Source organism: Scyliorhinus torazame, chromosome 29, assembly GCF_047496885.1.
Source record: "Scyliorhinus torazame isolate Kashiwa2021f chromosome 29, sScyTor2.1, whole genome shotgun sequence".
In the NCBI taxonomy this organism is placed as follows: Eukaryota; Metazoa; Chordata; class Chondrichthyes; order Carcharhiniformes; family Scyliorhinidae; genus Scyliorhinus; species Scyliorhinus torazame.
The window spans coordinates 32,437,505-32,446,837 of record NC_092735.1 but is presented as its reverse complement, the minus strand read 5'-3'; the positions used below and the strand labels follow the sequence as shown (position 1 = coordinate 32,446,837).

Below are 9,333 nucleotides of genomic sequence, written 5' to 3'. Positions count from 1 at the left end.
GCGTGGGTTTCGCCCCCACAACCCAAACATGTGCAGGCTACGTGGATTGGCCACGCTAAATTGCCCCTTAATTGGAAAAAATTAATTGGATACTCAAGTTTTTTTAAAACCTTGGAATTATATACACCTCAAGGACTGTAGTAATTAGGGGATGAGCAATAAATGGTGGCCTAGCCACCGATGGCCACATCCTGCAAATGAATTTTAAAAATGAAGAACTGTAGAAGTGGTGTGACACTTCTGTCGGTAAATGGTGAAGCTAGTTTGTACAGAGCAAAAAGATAAATGACCAGGGGTGAAGCCAGTTTGTACAGAGCAAAAAGATAAATGACTAGATGATACTTGAGGGACGAATGTTGGCCAAGACACTAGGGGAATTCAACCACCCGATGCCCACTTGAGGTTCAACGTCCACAAACACAGCTGCATGGGCAGTGCAGCACTCCTTCCAAACTGCACTGGGAGTGTCAGACATGACTTACCCCTAGAGTGGGGCTTGAACGAACAGGTGGTGGAGGTCACAGGTTTGGAAAGCTAGTTTTACCAACACGAAAGATGCAAGTCACTCAGGAACAATCAGGTAACACTGATTCGCAAACGTTTAGAAGTGCCTGTTCATTCAAACAGGAAAATGATTTGTGGAAAGTAAGATTTGAACAGTTTACCCAGGCATGTTTGTAACAGGCTTCACGCAGTACAATTTTGCTGATACGTAACAAAGCATTGGAAAGGGTACAGAGATTTACCAGAATATGTTGCCTGGTATGGAGGGAAGATCTTATGAGGAAAGGCTAAGGGACTTGAAGCTGTTTTCGTTAGAGAGAAGGTTAAGAGGTGACTTAATTGAGGCATACAAGATGATCAGAGGAGACAGTGGGTGGACAGTGAGAGCCTTTTTCCTCAGATGGCGATGTCTAGCACGAGGGGACATAGCTTTAAATTGAGGGGAGATAGATATAGGACAGATGTCAGAGGAAGGTTCTTTACTCAGAGTAGTAGGGGCGTGGAATGCCCTGCCTGCAACAGTAGTGGCCTCGCCAACACTAAGGGCATTCAAATGGTCATTGGATAGACATATGGACGATAAGGGAATAGTGTAGATGGGCTTTAGAGTGGTTTCACAGGTCGGCGCAACATCGCGGGCCGAAGGGCCTGTACTGCGCTGTAATGTTCTAAACTCCATTTGATTAATAACCAACCGTTAACCACCATCTTTGGACAAGCAGTCGCAATAATTATTTGCACAAGATATGCATAAATACATTGGATGCAATGCTGTAGTGGTAATGGCACTGGGACTAGTAATCCAGTGACCAAAACTAACGCTCAGGAAAACACTGGTTCAAACTAATCATTTGATTTTATTTATTTTTTTTTTTTAAAAACACCCATCTGGTTTGTTAACAACCTTCAGTGAAGGAAATCCACCATCCTTACCCAGTCTGCCCAACGTAACTCCAGGCCCACAGCAATGTGGTTGACTCTTAGCCACTCAGTACAAGGGAAATTAGGGATGGGCAACAAATGCCATCCGAGACAGTGACACCCATGGCACTTGGAAAGAAAAGGTGGTTGATGAAATGAACTATTTAGAGTGTCTTGGAAAGTCCACACCTCCACCCTACTCCCCGTAACCCTACCTAACCTTTTGGACACTGAAGGGGCAATTTAGCATGGCCAATTCACCTTACCGGCACATCTTTGGTACTGTGGGAGCAAACTGGAGCACTCATTGGATCAAAACCCTGGAACTGCACAGGACAGGAGCAGAATTAGGCCACTTGGCCCATTGAGTCTGCTCCACCATTCAATCATGGCTGATATTTTTCTCATCCCCATATTTAATCAAGAAATCAGAACTCGCCATTCCCTCACTGGGTCAAAGCCATGGAACTCAAGATTGTGGAGTTATCTACAGCTTGTGTATATAGTAGCACTTAATTTAGCTTGGGGGGGGGGGGTTTGAGAGAATGATTCTCCCCAAAAGAGCAAAGACTACAAGAAACAGTTTAACACTTGACAGCTTTTTATTTTCTTATCCAGTTGTGCCAGTTTTACAGTTTGATAGAAACGTTACAATCCACACTTCAGACACGATTTTAACCTTTACAAGCTTAATTCACAACCAAGTTAATAACCCATTAAAGATAGTATCAAAACTGACGCAAACAAAAAAGGTAGACAGTCACCCAATAAGTGAAAAAGCATTGATAGTAGAGAAATGGTGGCAACGTAGGCACACTGTTGATCTCCAGGCAGTGGGCATTAACTGCTCTCTTCCAGACTGTGCTTGTCAAACAGATACTCAGCCATGCCATTCTGGGGAGCCCCCAGACGGACCAGGTTGGTGATGAAATCGCCAAGCTTCTTAATAGCCTGGACCTGCTCATCCAAGTAGTGAGTCTCCAGAAAATCACACATCTGGAAGAAATTTAAAAAGAAAGTCTGTTGTTAATATGCACAGCTTTACTGAACCTCAGTCACTTATTGTTCAGCTAGTACAGTATTTAATCAAGTCTTTGATTAAATGCTGGACAACACATAACCAGTTAGTCTTTAATGTCCTGAGAAGACAATTTAGATTTGTCAGCATAAAATGATGGATTTTAAACAATTTCAGCATTATTCCAACCTCTGCTTCAAGAAAAATCTTGGGTTCAAGTAGATAGTAGCCTGGTCCCTTGGCTTGATATTTTTTTAAAAAACAACAGTCTATTAAAAAAAAAGACAATACTTGCTAGGTAAAGGTCAGCAGGTGACAATGGTTAGCACTGGGACAACAGCATGGAGGACCCACGTTCGAATCCCAGCCCACTGTTCGTGGGGAATTTGCACAGTCTCCCCATGTCTGTGTGGGCTTCACCCCCACACCCCAAAGATGTGCAGGTTAGATGGATTGGCCACACGGAATTGTAAAAAAAAAAAGTACTCATTTTTTTTTTTTTACAAACTTGCTGGATTTTAAAAAAAAAGTCTACAGTCCACACTGAACCTCGGAGGGGGGGGGGGGGGAGGGGTTAAAATAAAACGAGAACTGGCCTTGGGTAGAACAAAGGAATCAGAAGGAGGCCCATACATACTTGCGCATCGATCTTGTCAGAAGCCAGCTTATGGAGGTCCAAGAGAGACTGATTCACGGTTCTCTCCAAGTGAAGAGCACACCTCATGGCTTCGAGACCATTGCTCCATTCATCACGGTCAGGTTTCTAAAAGGGGGGGGGGGAAAGAAAGAGAGAGAAAAAAAATTCAGATTACACAAGAGTCAGACTCGAGTGAGGCATGGCATGTGGGAAGTCAGTCCTTTGTACTAACCGAGACATCCTGCAGGATAACACGTCCCCCACGCTGGTTTTGGAATTTCATCAGCTTCTCTGCATGTTCCCTTTCCTCGTGGGACTGGTTTTTGAAGAACTTGGCGAAGTTCTTCAGGGCGACATCGTCCCTGTCGAAGAAGGCATACTGGGAGGGAGGGAGAGGGACAAAGAGAAAGAGAAAAAAAGTGAGTTGTCTGGAACCTAGCACACACACACACACTCCTCCAAATGCCATGGAGACTCGTTCAATTTCCCAATCCACTGAAAATTAACCCAGCGGAAATTGACACAAGGCCAGCCACAGCTCTCCACCCCTGTTAAGGTTTTCACTGAAATTGACCCAGTGGGATTGATACAAGCCCAGCCACAGCTCTCCACCCTGTTAGGGTTTTCACCTGAGTATTTTTAAAGCTTTAAACACGCACCTTCTGTGCGAGAGGCCGACCAGGCTGCTGCCTTGGGACTAGTCTTTGTACTGGAGACAAAAGCAACAACGCCCTTCGAGACAAGAGGGTTTCCCCGCAAGATCCAACTCTCCCTACCCCCCCCCCCCCCAGTCGGTGGTTACAATTGAACAGAATGCCCCAGTCAGCTCAATAACCCCCCCCAAAATTCAGAATCCCCCGTCTCTCCACATTGTAAGTGTCTCTGGCCTCACCATCGAGATGTAGACATAGGAAGCGTACAGCTCCATGTTGATTTGGCGGTTCATCGCTGCCTCGCACTCCTGGTGATAATTCTGGCGGATTTGAGAAGCCATCCTGCTGCTGCTGCTGTTGTTGTTGTTGGCAAAGTGTTGAAAAAAAAAATTGTTTTTTTCAAACTAAAATGGGAGTTCGTGGTATCGAAGTTTGGGTTCTATTCCGTTCAAACACTGTTGAAGCAAGAATACAACCCGGATTCTGAGTTGCTGCTCCTCCAACAACACCTCTTATATGTCCAGCAAGTCGCCGCCTACAACCTTGTTCCCGCCCCACCGGGATGATTCAGCACAAATTGGTTAACTCTTCGAGTGCTGGGTTTCTGACTTCCTTGCTTTAACCCACTGGGTGGGGACATGGTTACTGTTATTTGCAGCTCTGATATGTGCCTCTTATACAGCGGTGTCATCGGACCCGAGCGTGCCTACCGTGTGTACCGTCGCCCAGATGCGCTGCAGCAACTCAGCGCAAACCCTCCATCGACAGCACCTGCCAAACCCCTGGCCTCTACCACCTACAAGGCGGCACTGTGGCACAGTGGTTCGCACTGTTGCTTCACAGCGCCAGGGGCCCAGGTTCGATTCCCGGCTTGGGATCACTGTCTGCGGGGAGTTTGCACGTTCTCCCCATGTCTGCGTCGGTTTCCTCCGGGTGCTCCGGTTTCCTCCCACAAGTCCTGAAAGATGGATGGATTTGTTTATTGTCACGTGTACCGAGGTACAGTGTGTGGTAGGCTATATTAGGGGTATCGCGGTACCTAGGTGGGATGTACCTTATACTGTAGTATGAGTGATCGAACCTGCCTGCTGGTTCCGCCCAGCAGGCGGAGTATAAGAGTCTGTGTTTCACCCACAGCAGTCATTCTGTACCGGAGCTGCTGGGGTAACTACTTGTTCATTAAAGCCTTCAATTGGACTACAATCTCGCTTCAGTAGTGATTGATCGTGCATCACAGTGTAAAGTATTTTTCTGCGAGCAGTTTAAACAGATCGTTTAGCACATGGGAAGAAAAGGAAATAAAAGGGCAAAACAAGGTATAACAATGTAACTACATAAGCACCGGCACGGGTGAAGCATACAGGAGTGTAGTGTTAATCAGGTCAGTCCATAAGAGGAGTCTGATAACAGCGGGGAAGAAGCTGTTTTTGAGTCTGTTTGTGCGTGTTATCAGACTTTTGTATCTCCGGCCCGATGGAAGAAGTTGAAAGAGTGAGTAAGCCGGGTGGGAGGGGTCTTTGATTATACTGCCCACTTTCCCCAGGCAGCGGGAGGTGTAGACGGAGTCAATGGATGGAAGGCAGGTTCGTGTGATGGACTGGGCTGTGTTCACGACTCACTGGAGTTTCTTGCGGCGGTCTTGGGACGAGCAGTTGCCATACCAGGCTGTGATGCAGTCAGATTAGGTGAATTGGACATCCTGAATTGTCCCTCAGTGTACCCGAACAGGTGCCGGATATGTGGCGACTAGGGAATTTTCACAGTAACTTCATTGCAGTGTTAATGTAAGCCTACTTGTGACACTAATCAAGATTATTGTTAATAATTATTAAGGAGAAGGGCAGCAGATGCTTGGGGAACACCATCACCTGTGAGTTCCCCTCTGAACGACTCACCATCCTGATTTGGAAACACATCAGCCATTCCCACAGCATCGCGGGATCAGAATCTTGGAACTCCCTCTCTAACAGCACTGTGGGTGTACCTACACCACAAGGACTGCAGCGGTTCAGGAAGGTGGCTCTCCGCCACCTTCTCGCGGGGCAACTAAGGACGGGCGATAAATACCAACCTTGCCAGGAATTCTACCATCCCAAGAAAGAATTTTTAAAAATCACTGCTGCGATGCTGCCAGTACGAGGCAGGCACGCTTGGGTTGGTCTGCCTCACCTTTACCTCTGAGTGGGTGTTCAAGACCCACTCGAGGATTTCGGTGAACAGCGGTGATTTTAGATCTATGCTCAAAAAGGGGTGTGAAATGGCTGGCGCACCTTCTGCTCTGACCCAAACCATTTGCAGAATCCAGTCGGCAAACCGCCCTGTGCTGAGAAAATGCTCGAGGCAGTAAGAGCTACCCAGGCGGTACTAAATATCCAGCGACGTAACGAGCACGTTGAGCTGGGAGTCAGATCCGCCATGATCCTATTGAATGGCGGAGCAGGTTTGAGGGGCCGAATGGTCTACTTTGGCTCCTAATTTGTATGTATGTTCGTATGTATTACAAGGTGGGAATGAGTGTGCGGCACGGTGGCGCAGTGGTTAGCACTGCTGCCTCACGGCGCCGAGGACCTCGGTTCGATCCCAGCCCCCGGGTCACTGTCCGCATGTAGTTTGCACATCCTCCCCGTGTTTGTGTGGGTCTCACCCCCACAACCCACACAACCCAAAGATATGCAGTGTAGGTGGATTGGCCACGCTAAATTGCTCCTTATAAAAAAGCGGGCAGGGGTAAAGGTGGGTGGCTATCCACAATATATTTGTGGGCCAGGAAGAAACAGCTTTGGCTACCCCCGCCCCCCCCCAACCAGTGTGAACGGGCACACTGTACTCATCTGTACTTGAAAGTTGCAAACTAATTCTGCTTGTAAACTGCTGCCCTTTTGCCTGGCATAGGACCCTTTCCGTGTCATTCATCTCTTCAGTTAAAATCAACTTCCATCGTGGGCGAGGACCAAATTTTACAATCAATCATTTTTCCCAAGTAAAATATAAAAAAACACAATAGAAGGTAGAAAAAAACACAGTAGAAGGTAGAAAAAAACGCAGAGTAAAATATCCTCTAGGTCAGGGTTCAATGTTTAAAAATCATTCGAGTTGATCTTTTTTGTACGTTTAGAGTACCCAATTCATTTTTCCCAATTCAGGGGCAATTTAGCGCGGCCAATCCACCTACCCTGCACATCTTTGGGTTGCGAGGGCGAAACCCACGCAGGCACGGGGAGAATGTGCAAACTCCACATGGACAGTGACCCAGAGCCGGGATCGAACCTGGGACCTCGGCGCCGTGGGGCAGCAGTGCTAACCACTGCACCACCGTGCTGCCTTATCATTAGAGCTGATTAATTTGGTCCCTGGGATATGGCATTGGGCTATTCTTAAATCTCATCATTTTAATGAGGACACGGGAATCTAAACCAAGTGAAAGTAAGAAAAAAGTTTTATTTACAAACAGTATATTTACGCCCCCTGGTTGATCCCGACTGGGTACTTCTCTTGTCGGTGACTTACTGCCCGACCTTATACACACTGGGCAATAGAGATATCCCACCCTCTAGCCGGGAGAGCTCGGCCTCCGCAAGGAGCACAGGGAAAACAAGCATTCTCACCCCGCAGATCCCGCGCGGGATATCACATTCATTTTACTTCTTAATTCTGTTATTGTTTGACTTCTGTAGATGGCAGGCAATGTGGGATTTGTCGGTGGCGGAGGCGCAGGGGCTGGTGGTGAGCTGCCTTCTTGGACCTCTGCCGTCCTTGTGGTGTGGTGGCACTAGCAGTGCTGTTGGGGAGTTCCAGGATTTTGATCCAGCGACAGCGAAGGAACAGCAGCACCTGGGAACAATCACATCCGGGTTCGAGTCCCACCCCAGGTCTCAATCGCCACGGGAGGTTGTGTACATACCCCGGTCAAACGGGATATCCACCTGAAAATCCTTCCAACACACACCAAGGGCAGACAGTAAGGATGACAGAGGTCAGCCGTGCGATGGAACGAATGTTGGGCGGCACGGTAGCACAGTGGTTAGCCCTGTTGCATCGCAGCTCCAGGGTCCCAGGTTCGATTCCCGGCTTGCGTCACTGTGCGGAGTCTGCACTTTGTCCCCGTGTCTGCGTGGGTTTCTTCCGGGTGCTCCGGTTTCCTCCCACATTCCAAAGATGTACAGGTTCGGTGGATTGGCCGCGCTAAATTGCCCTTAATTGCCCAGAAAGGTTAGGTGGGTTTGCTGGGTTATGGGGATCGGGTGGAGGTGTGGGCTTAAGCAGGGTGCTCTTTCCTAGGGCCGGTGCAGACTCGATGGGCTGAATGGCCTCCTTCTGCACTGTAAATTCTATGAATCTATATTCTACCATCACTATCTCCAGCTCCAGATGGATTTGAAAAGTGTGCGTTGCCACCGCAACTCGGACTCCATGAGTCATTTGCAACGCCCCAAACAGTAGTGAAGGTTGGGGTAAGGCAGCTATCTATGAAAGAACAGCAGAGTGGATCGCACCTGCCCTCAAGTGACACCAGACTGCATTCACATAAAACATCTGAGTAACTGTGACTAATCAAGGCGAGAATGAACAAGAATATGTGGCCTGTAGCCTCGCGCTGATTTCGGGCATGAAAAAGTGCTGACCACCCATTTACAGGAGCACATTCGGCCTCCGAAGGGGACCTATCTGCTCCTTGCCACGTTTGACTGCCTTCTAAACAGAGCAGGTGTCATTTGTAAATACCAGCCCCCTTCCGCCTAACCCCAACCTGTAAATCTAGAGCAGGGATCAGCAACCTAGGCCAGTGAGTAGGCCGCACAAACGGCCCTCCCTCGCAGCGGGCCGCAAGATTGAAGTCGGGGCTTGTACACGAACCATGACCCTATGAATAAGATTGAATACACGCCGGGTATTTCAGAACAAGTTATAGGAAATGCTTAATCATTCATATGTTAACAGAACCTGTTGGAATTCTTGACTCTTGAGAAGGTTAAGTTTGAACTGAGGGGAAGGATGGAAGGGTTCTACAATTCATGGGCATGAGTTATTCATTATGCACTTTCAAGAATTGGATAACACCGAACATTAGGGGGGTTGGGGGGAGGGGGGCGGTGTCTGTTAATGGTGACTATGGGCGATTCCTGATTCCTTTTTATCATTTGTTTATGTTAACATGCTGGCAGGGAGGATGGGATGGTTGTTGTTGATATGGGGGTTGACATTATATTCGTTACTGCTTATTGTTTATTGTTGGTGGGTGAAGATTTGGGAGAAAATGTGAAAATGGAGGAGAATACAAATATTCTTTTAAAAAATAGAACCGTCATCAAAGTCCAGTGGTAAAAACAAAAGAAATCTTTGCACAGAGGGAGCGCACGCCTCTCACAGTCAATGTTGGGAGCAACCAGCGCGCACCTCACTTCACTTCCCATTGCTTTACCTGCGTATCACCTTACGTGGGATGAAAAGAGCTACACGGTGGAAACAAGCGGAATGTTGCAACTCTGCGCGTGGGCAACTGTCAGCAAAATGTCCCAAGGGCCACACTCGGAACCCTGATGGGTCGTGAGTGGCCCCTGGGCCCCCACTCCCGATCTAGACTGACCTTCAGTGTCAAACTG

At 47.8% G+C, this 9,333-nt stretch overlaps 1 protein-coding gene across 1 annotated transcript; it reads right to left on the bottom strand.

Moving 5' to 3' along the window:
- Positions 1-2,008: 2,008 nt before the first annotated feature.
- LOC140404006 (ferritin heavy chain-like) lies at positions 2,009-4,229 on the bottom strand. The gene is made up of 4 exons (XM_072492348.1): positions 3,973-4,229; positions 3,313-3,459; positions 3,081-3,206; positions 2,009-2,421 (listed from the first exon to the last, which is right to left on the bottom strand). The coding sequence occupies exons 1-4, from the start codon at positions 4,072-4,074 to the stop codon at positions 2,266-2,268; spliced, it is 531 nt and encodes a 176-aa protein (XP_072348449.1). The 5' UTR covers positions 4,075-4,229; the 3' UTR covers positions 2,009-2,265.
- Positions 4,230-9,333: the final 5,104 nt, after the last annotated feature.